The sequence below is a fragment of the Agelaius phoeniceus genome, chromosome 16, assembly GCF_051311805.1.
Source record: "Agelaius phoeniceus isolate bAgePho1 chromosome 16, bAgePho1.hap1, whole genome shotgun sequence".
Lineage (NCBI taxonomy): Eukaryota > Metazoa > Chordata > Aves > Passeriformes > Icteridae > Agelaius > Agelaius phoeniceus.
Window position 1 is genome coordinate 14,650,782 of NC_135280.1, and position 19,170 is coordinate 14,669,951.

A 19,170-nucleotide genomic window follows, 5' to 3' on the forward strand; every position below is an offset into this window, starting at 1 on the left:
AACCATAAAACACAGGACACTGCTTGGGATGCAGCTGTTTGCTTCAAGGTGGAGGCAGCTGCTCTGAGAGCTGCCTTGCATTGATACCACAGCTCCTGTGACAATAATATGCTGTTTTTCTTGCCCTTTCTTTGATCTAGGGGACATCATTCTGCTGGTGTCACCTGTGGTGCCTCCATGTGCCTATGGGGCTGTGCTTTCCGCCTGTGCCCGCCGGGGCTTTGTGCTGCAAGGACTGCGGCAGCTGCAGCTCTCAGCACAGCAGGGTCTTGTGCTGGGCATGGCAGCAGGGCAGGTACTGTGCCCTTTGTGCCCTGCCTCACCCCTTGCCCTGCAGCTGATGGTGCCAGCACTCCTCCAGTGAGTGCTGGGGACACCCATTCCCTCTTTCCCAGCTCTCTGTGCTCCTGTGAGCTCTGGCTGCTTTCAGTGCTGGCTTTTTCCCTAGCAGGAAAACCCCACAAAGCCTTGGCCTCTCATGGAGAACAGGAGTGTAAATTCATCATCCTGCTCCTACTAAAACTAATGTGAATTTTGCCATTGATGTCAGAATAATCAGGAGCTGGCAGTAGCCCCATGAACCAAATACTGATGTGCAAAGGTGGTTCAGGAGAAGAGTCTTCACTCACAGGCTGATATTTGGTGATGTACTTCACAGTCCCTCTGGGCCTTTCAGCATGAAGTCCCCTACTTCAGTGCATTCCAGATGGGTTTCTAAAAGAGCTTTCAAAAATAACTTTTTTTTTTCTTTGAAGCTCTGCCTAACATGGTGATAGGTTTGAGGTAAAGTGCACTTGGCATTTTGACAAGTCAGCCTAAGGAAACAACAATAATCACAAATGCAAGGTTGCAGTCAAACTTAACATATGCAAGAAGTCCAGTGCTGCCCTTGTTATATTATAAATCCCACAGGAATCATATGATATCTTCTCTTACAAAGGAGTGGACCCCACACTTCAAATCATCATACCGAGGGTTCTTTGCTATGGCAGCCAGGAAATGCATAATTTTGCAAATCAAACTCTACAAATTCACTCTTTTCTGCTTGTTCTGTGATCAAGCCTAAGGAATAACAATGTCTCTGCTCATAATATTTTGTAGAATGAATAAAACCTATTTATGGAATACTACAGCCCAAATAGCCAGATATTTGGAGCATGTTGCTAAGTGACCATTAAGGAGTTAACAGCAGCAACCACTGCTCCAATGTGAAAATCATCCCTTCATTTGAGACTCCAGATAATCTTAGAGTGACTTATGGTCCATCCACTTATGGTGGATGGTGCCTCCTATCAGCTGAGTTACAACTGCTGTGGTTTTAGCCCAGCCCAGCTGCAGGGCAGAATGATTTTGTGTTAAGCCTTTTCCCTGAGTTTAAATTAAGTTTCTCTGTCTCAGGAAAAGATGACGCAAAGCACCCAGACATTGGAGTTCCTATGGCTCAGTGGTGAGCTGGATCTTGTTATGCCATTGTAATTTATCTATTTGCTTGAGCCCTAGAGTAATTACATCTGGATTTAGCAGTCTAATCTGCCCTTTATTATTTCAGATTGCTGTCTTTTGCCCTGGCAAGAGTTCAGGCTCACCTGCTGGTGCTGCAGGAGGAGAAGTCCCTGGTGAGCCCCGCAGGCACTGCCTGGTGCTGCTGCTGAGGAAGGAGAATGCCACACATCACATCCCTGCCCTGCTGACAGGTAATGCCCTGCCCAGCAGCCTGCCAGGGAGGCTTTGCATTGCAGGGTGTTCCACATCAGCAGTGCAACCATAGCTGTACAGTGCAGGGAATACTTATGGGGAATATCGAGGCCTACTCATGTTGCTGTAGGAATCTCCAGACCAAGGTGTGAATCAGTCACTACTGCACATCCAACAGAGCTGCCTGGCCTTTGCCACTTGTTTGATCCTTAGCTCTGGAGTCCTCTTGAACTTAGAATCACTGAGTAGTTCCTTGTGGAAGGGGCCTCAGAAGGCCTCTCATCCCACATCCTGCTCAGCAGAGCATCAGCAGTGAATTCTCTCAGGATGCTCAGGGCTTTATTTCTGTCAGGTCTTGAAAATCTGCAAGGACAGAGATTCTCCTGCCTCCCCGGGCCTTTGTTCCATCATTATGGGAAATGTTTTTCCTTTATGTGAAGTTGTAACCTCCTGCTTGGATTTGTGAGCCTTGTCCCTGGACACTTCAAAGCTGGGCCTGAATTTGGCTTCTCACACCCAATGCATGGAGGTGTTGTTGGGGCTGTCCTGCTCAGGGCCAGCAGTTTCAAGGATCCTTGTGGGCCCTCCCAGCTCAGGACTTGCTGGGATTTTATGGCCTCAATCACCTCCTCTCTTTTTGCCCAGAGAGGTAGGGTAGCCAAAATCCAGTTGTGCCTCTGAGCCTAAGGGCAGCATCTCATCCTATCAAGCTCAGCTTTGAGTCCTGCATCCTTGTGACCTCCAAGTTACCCAAAGGTAATTCATTTTCTATGGAGGGACTGCCAAAATCCAGCCAAGCTGTTGCCTTAAATCTTCTTACTTGAGTTTCTGTTTTCTTAAGGATCTTAATGGACCTCAAGTGGGGAAGATCAGAGGCAACAGCAGTGGTCAGGAGGGAACAGAAATCCTGCCCTGCTTGGCTCTTCCCAAGAGGGATCACTGTGGGTGACCCTTCCATTAACACCATCCCACACAGCCCATGATGGAGACATTCATCCCCAGCCCAATTGCTTCCTTTAATTTATCCACAATAGGAAAGAACATTTAGAGGTTTGGGAGGGGGGGAAACAATGACAATTCAAATAGTCCTGGGCTTTTTCTCTGGAGACTATCACAGAATGTTCTGAAAACATGTGCAGACACAGAGGATTAATCATGGCACAGTAATTACAGCCCCGTGTCACCTGCTGCCTCTGCACCCAGGGAAAGTTGCTCATTAAAAAGTGCAGTTTCTGCAGCTTCCCTCAGTGCCACAGATGATGTTTTGTGTTCATGTTTTGCACGGGGAAATTTCCATTAGAAGTACATAAGGGGGGCTGGAATGAAGGCTAGTCTGGAAAGGTAAAATATTTTCCCTCATGCTAGAGAACTCAGGGTTTTTCCCTTTGTTTGTGACAGATTTTGCAAATGTCTTTTTCCATGTGTTCTGTGCTATTTTCATCAGCCCTGTACTGCAGAAAGACACCTTAGTCCATATTCCAGAGCCCTGGAGAGGGGAAGCTGATATTCTTTCCCCACAAGCTTTGGATTGGCCTCTGGGAAGTGCAGAAATGCACTGAGATTGGGGTAGGGTAAAAACCTCACTAAGAAATTCTGCATTTGTATCAATATGAAAAGAAGTTTCCTCTTCAGGGTCTCAAATGCTGTTCAATTTTCAAAGCAAGTTAAAACTTGACAAATACTCCTGAAACAGAGCAGATAAATTGGTGGGATCTGTGTCCTGAGGTCCAAACACCACATATTTTTGTCCAGGCTTTACTTTCTGCCATGCCCTGAGTTTGAATAAACAACAGGCAATACTGCTGGGACAGTGATGACCCATTTTTGGTGCCTCATGCCTTTTGAATTTTGAGGAGCAGGTGATTGTCAGTGGTACATTTGACATCCGAGCTTTGCCATCAGCCTCTAACACCAATAATCCATTTCCCATGCTCCACTACAGTGAATTTTTGACAGGCTTGTACGGTAGGAAGCAATCAAATGTGTACAAAGTAATTTAAAAAATAACAAGCCTTTAAAACTGTGGCCTGAAACATTATTACAGAAGGCTGAACTAATTGTTGTGGAAATGTACTGTATGCAACACCTTAATGCACTGCCTGTGCACAGCCCAGCTCTTTAGAGGGAGAATGGGAGCTGAGAGATTGTGGCTTTAAGCACTTAGTGCCTGTAAAAGTGGCGTGGAATGGGATATTTTCCAGGCTGGAAATCACAGGAGCAGAACATGATGTCTCTGTTCAGGTCTGTCATCCCAGCAATACCTCCCTGCCCATGAGGGCCCTGTGGAATGCAGGACTTTGGCCTCATGCCTGGAAGTGTGAGACACCTTGAGGGCCTCCACTGAGCACTGGGCTCAGATCTGGGACTCTTCCTAGTGGACACCACCTTATTTAGGATATTTATTCAAATTCAGGAATGCTGCTCTGTGGCAACATCTGTGCACTTGTTCCACATTTCAGTTCCCAGCAGAGTTAGAAGGGGATAGAAACAACTGGGTGCTGCTGAAAAAGAGAAAGCTGTGGTCCAGCCTCAGTTTTCAAGAGCTCCTTGCCCCTTTTTAAGTGGCCCATGTGATTTTGGGGAGAGGGGATGGTTCAGCTGTATGTGGTGTCTCAGGTAAGCTCAGTCTGTAGCGGAGCTGTGACCAGTGACTCAAACATTTGACAGCAGAGTGTTTTCATGTCAGGCTGAGCACAGCTCAGCACTGCTCACATTTGCTGCTGTTCTGAGCACAGGGCTGATGGAGGAGCTGGCAGAGGCAGGCCCTGGCAGTGGGCACAGCACCCCTCCTGCAGCTGCTGGACAGGAGCCATCGCTCTGCTTCCACGGGGCTCCGTACGCCGCGGCCGCGCTGCACAGCCTGGGTATGTCAGGGGCTCCAGGAGCACACACCTGGGACTGCTCTGGGCTGGGACAGACCTCAAACCTCATCTTCTTGGTGGCCAAGAAGGCCAATGGCATCCTGGCCTGTATTAGTGTCTTGGTTTGGAAAGGCAGGTGTCTGTTAGGGAAAGCAGGAGCCGCCCCAAAATGGAGAATGTGAACCCTCCCCATCCCTTTGAATTGCTATAAATTTTAAATTAAGGGGCTCTCTGGCAAAAAATATGGGAGCAGGAAATAACAGTTCTTTACTAGGGAAGAAAATAAAAGGATAAAATAAACAATGCAGTAAACTAAAACAACACTGTCAGAGTCAGAACACAGCCTGACACCCTGTGGGTCAGGCTGTTGGCAGCAGAACCATTGGAATTGTGGCTCAGCCCTCCTGCAGTGTCAGGGGTGGGTCTGCTGGAGCAGGGATCCTGTAGAAAAGGGTGGAGCCTCTGCCTCTGAAGATCCAGTGGAAGAGGCAGCTGCTGTTCCTCTGGGAAATCCAGTGGAGAAGCTGTGCTGGTGTTCCAGAGTCTCTAGATTATATCCAGTTAGGAATGTTTGGCTCCTCCCTCTGGGCTCACATCTCCCAATGGGATGCTGCAGTTCTTATCAGCCATGCAGGGACATTCCATAGCTGTTATCAGCAGATGTCCCCTCCCGAGGGAGGAGTGGTTGTGATCACTCAGAGAGAGATAAGGAAAACTGCCTACTTGACAAAAGACAACTGCCATACAGATGGTAATAGAATACATCTTGCCCTGCAACCTGGAACAATTAGGAATTGTGTGGCCAGCAGGAGCAGGGAGGTCATTCTTCTCCTATACTTGGTGCTGGTGAGACCCATCTTGAGAGCTATGTCCAGTTCTGGGCCCCTCAGTTTGGGAAGGATGTTGAGATGCTTGAGCACATCCAGAGGAGGGCAACAAGGCTGGAGAGGGGCTGGGAACACAAACCCTGTGTGTGGAGGGATAGAATATAAGAAAATAAAGATAGTGCAGAAGGTAGTCCCACACCTGAGGAGCTGCAGCTGTACTAATCACCAAAGATTAGGAACAGGCCTGCTCTTAATAGGCCACAGCTGTATCCAATAAGAAGACGAGTGCTACAAAAGAGTGGGTTAGCTAGCTGAGGGGAGAGTTGGAGTTTGTTGTCTGTACTGTGAAGAAGTCAGTGCTGTGAGGAGATGCCCATGAGAAATCACTGAGAAGGTATGGGAGCTTTGCAATAAGATGTCAGCACCTGTGAGGAATGTTTGGAGGAGCTGGGGCTGTTTAGCCTGGAGAAGAGGAGGCTCAGGGGTGACCTCATTGCTCTCTACAATTCCTGAAGGGAGGCTGAGGACAGGTGGGGTTGGTCTCTCCCACCAGGCAGCACTGACAGAACCAGAGGGCACAGTCTCCAGCTACAGCAGGGAAGGTACAGGTTGGATATTAGGAAGAAATTTTTCACTGAAAGAATAATAAAGTACTGGAATGCCCTTCCCAGGGAGGTGGTAGAATCACCATCTCTGACTGTGCTTAAAAAAAGACTGGACATGGCACTTGGTGCTGTAGTCTAGGTGAGGTGTGAGGGCACAGGTTGGACCCGAGGATCTTAGAGGTCTCTTCCAATCGTGATTCTGTGGTCTCATTCCACAGGCAGGGATACCTGCCACTATCCCAGGTTGCTCCAAGCCCTCTCCAACCTGGCCTTGGACACTTGCAGGGATGGAGCAGCCACACTACCAAGGGATTTTCCTGGATAAAACCATTAGGGATCTGCTGTTTGTCTGTAGGATCTCATTTACTGTTCTGTGTGGTGGTGTTTGAGGGTCGCCAAGATGAGGGAAGAGATGAGAATCTTGACTCCACGTTTCAGAAGGCAGATTTATTATTTTATTATATATATTATATTAAAAATGCTATACTAAGACTATACTAAAGAAAGAGAGAGGAGACATCAGAAGGCTAGAAAAGAATGATTATAAAATCTTGTGACTGCTCAGAGCCTTGACACAGCTGGACCTGTGATTGGTCATCAAGTAAAAACAATTCACATGTGACCAATCAAAGATGCACCTGTTGGTAAAGCATCTCCAGACCACATTCCACAGCTATCATAGTTATTGTCTACATTTCTTTTCTGAGGCCCCTCAGCTTCTCAGGAGAAAAATCCTAGCGAAAGAATTTTCATAAAATGTCAGTGCCAGTTCTGCTGCCAGTCAATCACAGTAACTCTCATGGAAGAATCAATGGAAATCAAAGTGAAAATACCTTTGTAAAGTAAATTAAAAGATACATGCAAAAAGAAATTATTGAAATGTGACACAGTAACATCCAATTAAGCCTTAATTAAGATAATTAGAAGATTAATAGCCAATCAATATGTATTTATTGCTATAGTTTCAAGAGAAGTCAAAATATTAAAATGAGATAAATTGGTGGTTGTGTGTAGAACTGGAATGTGCTGAAGTGATAAATGCTGGCAGCTATAGTTCTGTAGGTGCAGAAAAGGCACTTTCCAATTTCATTTTACTCAGATATTCTAAATTTCAGTTTGTACAGTTGTATTCACTTTGGTAACTCATTCATTCAAAGCTGGGAGATTGATAGGATTTCAAACAGCAAGGAAATGGATTTTCTGTTCTTAATCCATGACTCACATGGGTGAGTCTTAAACCTCCTAGTTCTGTACACTTGGAGTAAAAAAAATCCCATGTTTATTTCACTAACTACATGTTGGGGGTTTTTATGTGTCCAGCAAGTTAACTTAGTTTAATTTAATTTAATTATTTGAAAATTTGGATGCCAGGGTTTTGAGTTAAAACACATTGCTCTCCAAAACCAAAGTGACTCTAAATCCTAAGGAAAAATGAAAATTAAATGCATGTTATTCACCATTCTCTAGCATTATGAAATGTTATGATGTAGGAATAAGTAAGTAAATAAATGTTTATTGCTTACATAATCATGTAGTGAATCAGTATTGAACAGACAGGGTTTTCTGATGGGCCAGGGATTCTCCAGGCTGTGCTGTTCCCAACAGGACTGTGGATAGAAGCACAGAGTTACAGCAGTCCCCAGATTAGCTCCCAGTTGTGTGCCCTGCAATGTCCTGGAAAGCAAAATGAGCTATTGATTTAATGTGAAGTCAGTCATTAGTTATCAACCCAAAACTGGTGCCTTAAATCATTTTGGTATAGATCTATCAGCTCTGCCTAATGGTGTGAATAAGGATATCAAAATTACAAGGAATGTATTTGCTTTACACGGCAAAATATAATTCCAGGGAAGGACTGGGACTAATTAGAGGGGCTTTGCTGTGTTAATATTCCTCCTTCAGGAGGATTTTCCTGAGCTGCAGTGTGAGGAGACAGTGAAACACTGCTTGGGATTTATACAATTCCTTCACAGCAAAAACCCTGAGCTGTGTTTTCATGGGATAACAGTTTTGTTTTGATGCTCTCCATGGGCAGGAGGAGACCTCAGCGCGGTGCCAGAGCCCCAGCCCATCCCTCTGGATTTCCTGTGCCACCATGCTTTCGCTGCTGAGCCTGGCATGGAGCAAGTGGTGATGCTGACACTGGTGGGGATGCAGGCCCTGAAGAGTGCTGGGGAGCTCCTCCAGCAGATCCTGCTGCCCCCCCTCAGGGAAAAGCCTCAGAGTGCAGGTAACCCAGCTCTGGGCAGGGCTGGAGACCTTGGGCAGGAAAGTTTATCCTTTTTAGCACAGCAGGAACATCATGGAAAAGGTGGTGAAGGGGCCTCAGGGAGAATGCGTTTCTTTGTTACCCTCCTAAAGAGCTGAAGAATTTCTCTTGGTTTGTTATGGGCAGTCACAAACAGCTCAGGTGGGCATAATTTGCTTCAGAGAGCATCAAATGAGTTCCAAGTAGTGCTTGGGCTTGCAGAGCTTTTATGTAACGCAGAGCACTGTGTCCCTCCCTGAGCAGGGGGAGGTGAGGCTGGGCTGGAAGTGGGACAGGAATTTGGCAGTCCCAGGCTCTGTTCTGTGACTGCAGTGACAGCCCTGGTGAGCAGAACCAAGGCCCCTCACGGCCTCACGCTCCGGTTCCCCCGCGGGAGGAGCAGCGGGGCTGTCCCCACACTGGCTGCTCACATGTGCATGAAAAGGGCTGTCAGGCCCTAGGCAGGGCAGGGATTTATGTAATTTCATGTGCAGGTTGCACTGAAGTGTGATAACACAGGAGCTGTAGGCACAAAGGGCTCGAGTCTGCCTGTCTTCCACTGTGCTGTATCTGACTCTCCCAAAACTGTGTTGAAATACTGCTTGAAATCCTGTGAAGTTCTGTATCTGAGATCTGAGCCAACAGAAACTTCCAGCACTCCTGGATTGATCCCCACACTGGCTGCTCACATGTGCATGAAAAGGGCTGTCAGGCCCTAGGCAGGGCAGGGATTTATGTAATTTCATGTGCAGGTTGCACTGAAGTGTGATAACACAGGAGCTGTAGGCACAAAGGGCTCGAGTCTGCCTGTCTTCCACTGTGCTGTATCTGACTCTCCCAAAACTGTGTTGAAATACTGCTTGAAATCCTGTGAAGTTCTGTATCTGAGATCTGAGCCAACAGAAACTTCCAGCACTCCTGGATTGATCCCTAAATACCTTCCTACATAGTCAGAAGACAACTTTACAACCCCAACAACATTGAAACTACTTTAGAGACAAGTCAGCATTCTGCTGCAGTTTGTTATTCTGCTAAACATTGCTTAAAGTGTTATGAGAGGTACTAAAGGATCCATAATTATGGATTATGCTGTGCCAAGCCACATTGTTATCAGTGTACTCTCAGTGATTCCCTTTCCACTCTCCTCCATTAGCTGTGCTCTCTAATCAAATCATGGCACTTGCTCCCTGTGGCTCCCTGTTGATTTCCCAGATAGCCCTTTTTTTGTGCTTCACTGTAATGGCATTTCTTAGAATTTGCATCTCGTGGGTTTTCCCAGTATATTCCTGGATTTGCATTACAGTCCATTCTGGATGAAACAGAAGTCAGAACAGCATTGGAACTTGTGCAGGGAAAAAATCCACGTGAAATAAAATGTTTGTGTCCAAAAGAAAGCACAACTTGTATGAAAGACAAGCTGCTGCCTGGTGCTAAAACCATTTTTCTTGGCTTGCAGCAGAGCCTGATTCAGGACTCGAGCTGCTGGGCCTGAAGTGGCTGCCCCACCTGACTTGGTGCCAGGCTAGGGAGGTGACCCCTTTTGAGGCTGGGGACACTCACTGGCAGAGCAGCCTGGGCACGCTGACGTGCAGCCCCGTCCTGGTGTGCGCGCTCCGCGGCATCGACGCCTTCCAGGCCCTGGGAGCTGCCCTGCAGGGATGGACACAGGGCAGGGACAAGCTCAGCACAGGGGACAGCCTCCCACAGGCACTCATGGCCTTGACCCCAGAGGTGACCTTCAGACAAGCCATCCTCTTCTTCACAGAGGCAGATTTAGTAACAGGTAAGGCATGATTTTAGTGTGTGTGTTCTCCTCAGCTCTAGGGGGTGTAGGAGCTGATTGAGCTTGGGCAAAGGAATTCAGTGCTGGGGGTTTTCTTAGGCACAGGAAAATGTAATAATGTGGGGGTAAATTCTGTGCTTGGCTGAATTAAGATGAGACAATGAACCCAGCAGGAGCCAGCTGAGGTCACCTGCAAGGTGGCTTTTTTAATTAATATGGCTGGTGCCCTTTCTGATGATCTTGAGGTAGTCCATAAGTACTAATTAGATATCAGAGCAATTGGCAGGATCAGTAAATAATACCATGCATTTTAAACCCTTTCTGTAAGAGAACCTGAAGAACAGAGCCCAAGAGCTCTCACACCTAAATATGGGCCCCTAATTGTGGTGCCAGACTTGCAGCTTGATGCTTCAGCCTTGCCCTGTGCTCAAGGAGATTGAAGGTGTGACCAGTCTGTAAGAAAATGGATTTCTTGAGAATTTCTTTTTATCCTGGAGGAGAATGAAGAGAGGAATGGAGACCTTTGCTGTCAAAAGCTTCTCAGAGTTCAGTGATGTGTGCCAGCATCGATCTTTCAGCACAGTAAATTTGATAGTTTCCTCCTGTAGCAGGAAATGTATAGCCATGCCTCTTAAAACTAAATCACTGTGCAGACTGTGGGGTTATTGATACTGGATGGTTTAGAGCAGCAGAATACAAGCTCCCACTGTTTTCTTTTAATGTGAAATGTTCAGAGAAGAATTGGGGCTGCCTGACTCCTCTCACCCAGAGAGAAACAGTTCTGAGCCCTGACAGTTTCTGGCAGGGAGCTGGAACAAGATGGTCCCTTCCAACCCAAGCCATTGTGGGATTTTATGATTACTCAGAAGCAGAGAGAAATCAAAGATTGTGGTAACACCATGGATCAGCTGAAGGGGAGTGATGCAGTCCCATAAGTGCATTCGTGCTTTGAATTTACAGCCCTTCCTTTATCTTTCCTTGGGGAAGAAAAGTCCTTTGTCATCAACACAAACTTAGCCACTTGTGTCAAACCCACTGTGCCTGTGAGTGTGCAATAACAAATTTGCTTTGCTGAATACCATGAAGAAGGATTTGTCTGGGAAAAGATCCTGGGTTTAGGCTCACAGCAAGTTTGATTTGTCAGTGAACTATGGGGGTGTCCTCTGTGAGACTGGTGAGCAAGAAGAGGAACCTTCAGAAGAGAAGGCATCAGACACCCCAAAGTGGTGGCTAAAACTCTAAAGAGTTCATGCACTGCAGCCCTTAATTCAAGTTATCTTGAGATGGAAAGGCAGGATAAGAGGAAAGCAGAGCTGTGAGCTCAGTTTATTGAGGGAGGTTGTAATGGCAGTGCCAGCCTTTTGCACCAAAGCCACTGTGAGGAACAAAAGAGCAGAGGTGAGGCCAAACTTCAGCATCCTGCACTCTCTTTTATAAGGTAATTCCATTTTTCCTTGTGTTTTTATTGTTGTGGGAGGAATGGAGAGACCTCTGTGCTCAAGAATGTTTTGTAGCAGGTTGAACATCTGCCCTGCTAAATAAAATTACTTTTGTCACCCTCCTGCCCCAGACATTGAAGGTTCCCCATCTTGAATCCATAAAAATTCCTGTCCTTCCTTCTCCAGATGCAGAACACCGCCCTGCTGGGAAATTCCTACCACCACCTGGCAGGAGCCCCAGGACTGAAGGGAAGACCACAGGTAGGCACCAGCTGCCTCTTGGAAAAAAAAACCAAGTTATTTTAGACTCTTAAATAGATTGAAGAATTGTGTGTCCTCTGTCAGAGCCTTTGAAATGGGATCAGTAAACATTTGGTTGGACATCCTCATGCCAGGCAGTTGGGGAGGAAAGGCCAGCTGGGTCCCCATGGTGCTGGGGGAAGGTGTGAGTATTGTCACATTTCCTCTCCACAGTCCTGAGAAGCACCTGCTGAGGGATGGTGTGCAAGGTCAGCTGGAAAAGTAATTAATGTCAGCTCTTTAGCAGCCTTTTTCAGGTGTAGATCCCAGAAATGATGATTTTAATGATAATTTTCATGATGTTTTAGAGAGGTGAAATCAGAGCAGAAGGTGCATTTCCTATGTCTCTCATTTACATCCCAGTTCTGCCCAGGTCACCATGGGATTCACAGATGCTGAGAGTCCTCTCAGGTAACTCCAGCACTAAGGAAAAAAAGCTGGTGCTGGGAGGATGGGCTAAAAACTTATGAGACAAGGCAAGGACCTCAGGGCTGGTTCCACCTGTTATCTGTGCTCTTATTATTGCAACAAACATGTGGAAAGAGAAAGAGGGCTCATTAGGAAAAAAAAAAATCAACTCTTTGGCTAAATACCTTCCAGGTACATAACTATGGAAAGTAGATAGACATGGATTTTTGACAGTAATACAAAAAAAAAAAAGGTAATTCTGTTTTGACAAACAGATTTTAGTTTTTTCTAATTTACCTTGCATGTCACAGTGGCTAAATTTGCCAGTCACTGGAAAAGAAAGTATTTTATCAGTCTGATACAGGATTCCCCTCACTGTGCTCTAGACCTTGATAACTTCTCAATTCTCATGTGCCTGAAGTGCCTTGATGGTGCTCATCTCCAGGTCTCTGCAGGTTTTACATTAGACTGAAGGGAACATTCCTCTGTTGGCTTTTGTCCTGAGTTCTGATTCCCCAGACTCCTTTCATCCTGTTCTGCTCTCCTGGAGAACCACTGGAGCAGCCACTCCTGGCTGCCTGGGGAAGTGCCAGGGAGGTTTTATCAGCAGCACTCAGGATCCACAGCACCTCTTTGTTTCTGAGACAACATCAAACAAAACACCAGAAACAGGGCAGCATCTGACCTGACTGTGGAATATTAGGATCACAGACAGGTTTAAAAACACTGTTAACTACTCCCTGAAATCCCAGAAAAGGAAACCAAGATCCAGCATGATTTAGTGTCACTGTCATATTTTCTGAAAAATCCCTTTGCCAGGATTTCTTCTCCTGGGAAGCTGAGAAGCCTCAGAGAAAAATGAAAACAATAATTATCTGATTGCTTCTCCTGTGTTTGCTGCTTTGGAATGTGGTTTGGACATTGTTTACCAACTGGTCATTGTTTGATTGGTTTCATGTGAATTGTTTTAACTTAATGACCAATCACCATCAGCTGTGTCAGACTCTGAGGAGTCAGTCATGAGTTATTCATTGTCATTCTTGTTAAGCCTTCTGTGTGTATCCTTTCTCTTTCTTTAGTATAGTTTTAGTATAGCATTCTTTTATATAATATAATATCATAAAATAATAAATCAGCCTTCTGGGAACATAAAGCCAGATTCCTCATCTCTCACCTCGTCCTGGGGACCCCTGCAAACTCAGCAATTTAGGACCTGCAGCCCTGCTCAGCCTGTGCTCCTGGCATTACCAGAGAAGGGGGAAATGTGACCCCTCCCAGGGTACCCCAGGACATCTGAAATCAATCCATCCATGTCCCAGTGTAACACCCTAAAACATCAGTGTGTTATATTGGCTGCTTTATGTAGAGATGATAGCACAATTCTCAGATTGTCTCAGAGCACACCAAACTCACTCACATCTGCTTCTCTCCTGTAGGGGGTGAGAGCTGGAGGTGCCGAGCAGAATCCCTGTTTTCCTTCCTTCAAGCAGGTGAGAGAAGAGCAAATGGGAAAATGTCCTTTGACAAGGACTTGGTGGAACTAAATCATCTGTACTAAATCATGTAACAACCCAAAATAAGCAAAAAAAGATGATAGCAACATTTTTCTTAGGCTGGAATCCAGCCTGATGCACTCTGAGCATGCCAGGAAATGTGGTACCTGCTTGAGTTCCCACTTATTTGAAGTCACACCTATCTGAACTATTATCTATAAATAGCATATAAACTAAACTCTATTTTCACAGTTAGGCTATGAAATCAAAACCTATGTAATAATTTTTTGGGGGAGGCAAAAAGGAAAGGATTGTGAGGAATGGATCTAAAAATATTACAAAGTAGAGAAATGTAATAAAGACCAGGAAAGGCTCTGAGCAGCCAGAACTGGAAATCAGGCAGGTTTGAAGGTTGCCAAACAGGTCCCTCTGCTAATTCATGATCAGCAGAGATTGTTCCATTGGTAATTAGTGGTATTTTCTCTTGTTACTTGTAATTGCTGAGGAGAGAAAGCCAGCTCTGGGTGACAAGGTGTCTGACCAAACCAAGCTGGCAATCCTCCTGAAGTGTCTAAAATCCCTAAATATGCAGCAGGTAGTGAGTCACACAGCAGAATAATGAGAATATCTGCCCAAAAACGTAGCAGATGGTGAGGAAAACATCTGGAGGCCACTGAGTGCTTACATAACACACAGGGGTGAGGTTGCTGAGGTGGAGCCCAGCAGCTCCCTGCACTTCCAGGCTGTTGCTATGGAACCTTTCTGTTCAGGAATGATGTGAGGAAAACAGCACATCTGTAACAGGAGGGCTCCCTGCAGCACAAGGGTTAAGTTTCCATATCAAGTGGGGAGGAAATCATCTTGGTTTTTATTTTTGATCCTGTGTTTCTGTGCCATGCCCTGCTTGTCACCTGGAAATAACAGCATTGAGTTGGAGGGAGCCTTGTGGATGCTTTACTGCATTGACATCTGTGTGATTAGTACTGGGGTGTACAGAAACAGAAAATGACATGTTTTGTACCCAAACAGATCAGCTTGGATCAGTCTCAGCAGCCTGTAGGATGTTCCCCTGTGCTCCTGCTGATTGATGTGGTTCAGCACCAGCAGTTCCTGGGCCTCACAGACTGGTTCTGACACTGCACTTGCCAATAAATCTCCAGAAGATGTTATAAGGATAAAATATTAACTATACTCTTGGTATCAAGTACTTTAGCAAGACTAAAAATTTGAAAATGCTGTCATTTAAAAACTGGATTTATGTATTTTCTGCCTTTAAATCCATTTTCATCAGACAGCAAAGCTTCCTTGGTCTGGTTTGTTTTCTGCTCCTCATAGTGCTGCACCTTCCTGGCAGCTCTGCTGGGAGAGCTGTGTCAGAAGCAGAAAGTTTTTTCTGGAATGTCAATTTTGGTAAAGACAATTCAATTAATTATTGGTTTATGACATTAATTGGGACCTGTCAGGGTTGTCAGTGCCTCTCTGAAACAGAGCTCTAAAATACACAGAACACCAGAGTAAGAATGTAAGAGCTGCTCAAGGATCTCATCACATAATCACCATGGTTCACATGAAAAATGCAAAAGGGAATATTTTATCTCTCTTAAAACATTAATCTGTAATATAAAGGTTTGAGTCTTACCGACAGAGCTGCCACAAGAACTTGTAGGACCTGGAGCAGATTTCCTTGATGGAGAAACCTCCAAGCTTGGTCTGTTTCAGATACATTTTTCATCTAAAAACCCAACAAAGCGAACCCAAATCAATAAATGATCCTCTATGCCTAGGCTTTTTATGGACTCGTTTTTTTGGTATTTTTGTGAACTTCCTGCTGGATTTCCCCATGCCCAGGGCAGTAAACAAACCCCTCTGTGTTTATTGCAGGGGCACAGCTTCTCTGCACGGTGCTGCTGATCAAACCTGGGGTGTGGAGCCGGGGGCTGCCCAGGATCCTCCGGGATCTGCACCTGGAGAAATTCTGCGTGGTTGGGATGAAGCACCTGGAGCTGGGAGCGGCTGCTGCTGCCTCTCTGCTGCCCTGTGAGCTGCAGCAGGTCAGTGGAGGGAGGCAAGGGATGAGCTGGGGATAATCCATTCCTGAAAAGCCCAGCAGATCCCAGCTGGGATTTCAGGGCTGTATGGAATGTTATAAATGAGAAGCTTGACTAGGCCAATATTCAAGCAGCAATCAATTTAGTAATTAATATGATCAAGTATGAGCAATACAGCACTGGGTACACTGGGGGAAGTTTTCCCTCCAACTGCACACCCATAGTTGAGGCTTACAGGTATGTATAGGGGTACTCATCAGCTTTCTCAGCAGTTTCTATTCCAATTTTTACTCATCAGCAGTTTCTATTCCCAATTTTTACGTCACAATTCTCTACACTATTGTGGTTTAGTTTTTCTCAGGATGTATCCCAAAAGGAGCATCCCCAGATGGTGGTGGTCCAGTTTCCAAAAGAAGGAAGGAGTATCCCATCTGGTGAGGTCCAGATTCCAGATATGGGTCCACCTTGTGATTGCAAGGACTGTAAATCTCATAACAGGGATGTCCAGCTTCCCTTGGTCAAAACTATTAATCCTTGAGTTGATGTTCATCTTCCCTTGTCAAGCTGCTTTTCTCTGTTTTGTTAAGGCTTGAGAAAAGCATGTTTCCTTTTTATATACTCTACAGCTATACTTTCAAAGATCCTTACTACAAGCAATATTCTAAAATTATACTTCAAAAGGTTATTATTGCAAAACTCTTTAAGGCTTAACTACAAGAAGAAAGTTCCTGTCACAAAGCAACATCTTTAATTCAAATGCTCCTAAATCAATTTAAGACTTATAAAGGTTAATTGTGAACAAAAGATAGGTTCAAAGACCTTCTTCCATGCTTTACTTTCCTCAGTTATTATTAGAATTCATCTTTATAACTGTCCCATGGTCCGTTTCCACACATATTACAATCACAAATACACACATTGTCTGTATGTACCTGAGATCAAACACAGCTTTGTATTTCACATGAAACAATCAGATCTGCACCACATCAGCACAGAGAGAGCTGAGGGCTGCTTTTATCACAGGCCATAAAGACAGCCCTGGTTTCTCCCAAACGAAACTTTGGGGAGGATGTGGGCAGTACAGACCTCTCAGGAGTCTGTTCAGCTCTGCCAAACAGGTGTGCTCTGATGTAAGAGCCTGAATGAGAGATGCAGGACTCCAGGCAGCTCTGCAAAATGCAGTTTATTGTATCCAAGATGCACTTTATTGTATCCAAGATGTTACAGCAGTGCAGGGTCGTGGGTGACAGAGCTGTGCCCACAGCTGTCAGCCCCAGCTGCAGACAGGCCTGGAGACCCTTTGGTTTTGGTTACAATGCATTAGAGACTTTGGTTTTGGTTACAATGCATTATAGACTTTTCTTTTGGTTACAATGCATTATAGACTTTTCTTTTGGTTACAATGCATTATTTACTTTTCTTTGCTGAGCATCTTAGTATAGTAGAACCAATCTATACCTTAACTTTTATCTATAGCCTATCATAACTACTATAATTACCATATTTACTATTTTCCAATCACTCAAAGTTAGTATATTACAGTTTAAGCTAGAAGTTGTTTTTCAGTTTTCTTGCAGTGGAAAATTCTGAGACCTTTTTTCTACTTGCAACTTTGCTGCCTTGTTTGCCTGTGCTCTCTTTGTGCTTGGTAAAAACATCTTGTTTGGGGTGGGTTTATCCTTTGCTCTAAGCCATAAAAACCCCTTCTAACTAACACACCCTTTGCCTCCTTGGTTATCCAGTGAGACTGGCTCAGGAATTTTTTTCTTCTAGATCAAAACTTGCTTCCATCTCTATTCCTTCTTCAGATTTTACATTCAAAAATCTTTCTGCCAAGCATACACATATCTGTGAGACTTTCTTGTCACACTTTTCAACCTTCCCAACACTCTGTTCCTTGCCCCAGGTCATTCCAGGTAGGGCACATCCAGGGAGCACGTGTGCCTGGCTTTATTCCATGTGGTTAAAGTTGGGACAGCCTCCTGCCTGCCAGGGAATGCACATCTCTGGGGTGCTGTTACCTGAGATTGCATTGCAGACACAGCTGAACCCTGGGAGCCAGGCTGTAAAAATCCCCTGCAAGGAGAGGAAATTGTCCTTGCTCATGTCTAATAGGCAATAAAGAGGGTTCTTAAATCTTAAGGCATTGTGGGGTTGATTAGCTAAAAATAGATGTTTGTTTCTGCTCTTTCATGGCATTAGAAACCTTTTCTTTCCTCAACCTGATGTACCCTGAATGTAAGGATACTGTGACAGCCAGGGAGCTGAACTCTGGGCATTTGAGAGGAGTTGGATTATTATTTTTTTACTTCCCTTAGGGAAAAACAATCTGTGTTATTTGATTGCTTTCCTGAAGACCTTTAACCACTTGACTTTATAAAAAACAAACATTTATAATTGATATTGCACTTGGGTTAAGTTTGGAAAGTTTATAACATTGTCTCATAGAAATTCTTGGTAGAGACTTCCAGAAGAAAACAGGCACATGCACAAGGCAGTGCTCTGGAACAATTAATACCTTCTGCATGGTAGCAGTGAGCACAGGCATCTGAGTTTGAAATATTCACACTGGCAAGAGAGATATAATGGACATGAGGGTTGATGGGCATGTGCTTCCCAATGTTATTTAATCACAGACCTAAAGACAAAATGCCTTTTTGATCATCTGAAACAGAAAACATCTTAAAAACCTCAAATATCCTCAGGAAGCAATGCAGATGCCTGAGGGGTAAATGGGAGGAGAGGTTGTTTCCTGAAAATTTCCTTGTTTTTGGAGTTCTCCAACACACCAGAGCAGCTGTTGAGCATTGATTCAGTTGCCTTGAAAAGCTGGTGACTAATGAGGATAAAAATTACAGACTGTTCATGAGGAAAAAAGCAGGGTTTGAAAGTGAGGAAGCAGAGAGAGAACAGTCTGCCTTTGCTGAAGGGGAGCAGACAGTGGGAAATGCTTTCTGCTGTGCAGGGGCCCTGCTCCTTTTCAGAGCAGCAGGAATGGCTCACACTGGGAAGGGGTGGGAAAGGCTGAGCTCCCCAGATAAGTAGGGAGATTTGGAAAAAGCCTGAGCAGGCTCCAGGGACTGGGTTATTTGCAAAATCCAGTGGGTAAGTGGCTCAATGGCAGCCATGGAGGCAGGGCTGTTTGTTCCAGCTAAATTCCATGGACAGCTTTTGGATGGGAGGAATGTTTATGATGGATTTTCTCCTCAGCCCATGGCACAAAGGGGTGCAATGGTGGGCTTCAAATGAGGCTCCTAAAATGGGGGCAAATTGCTGACATTTAGCAGGTCACAGATTCCCAGTTGGGATAATCCGGGGTTTGGATTGTGACCTCTGGAGATGACCCAGCCCCACCCCCTGCCAGGGCAGGATCCCTATAGCCACAGGGATATATCCAGTGGTTTGGGATGTCTCCAGAGGGGGAGACTCCAAGCCCTCCCTGGGTGACTGTTCCACAGCTCTG

At 45.2% G+C, this 19,170-nt stretch overlaps 1 protein-coding gene across 1 annotated transcript in view; it reads left to right on the forward strand.

The window, feature by feature from the left end:
* The window catches only part of DNAAF8 (dynein axonemal assembly factor 8), a 103,517-nt gene that overhangs the window by 58,292 nt on the left and 26,055 nt on the right, over positions 1 to 19,170 (forward strand). Inside the window, exons 18-25 of the mRNA XM_077186946.1 lie at positions 141 to 295; positions 1,550 to 1,694; positions 4,431 to 4,559; positions 8,024 to 8,218; positions 9,693 to 10,019; positions 11,645 to 11,719; positions 13,603 to 13,656; positions 15,541 to 15,710. Of these exons, the coding sequence (XP_077043061.1) occupies positions 141 to 295; positions 1,550 to 1,694; positions 4,431 to 4,559; positions 8,024 to 8,218; positions 9,693 to 10,019; positions 11,645 to 11,719; positions 13,603 to 13,656; positions 15,541 to 15,710 (1,250 nt within the window). The remainder of the gene's footprint in view (positions 1 to 140; positions 296 to 1,549; positions 1,695 to 4,430; positions 4,560 to 8,023; positions 8,219 to 9,692; positions 10,020 to 11,644; positions 11,720 to 13,602; positions 13,657 to 15,540; positions 15,711 to 19,170) is intronic.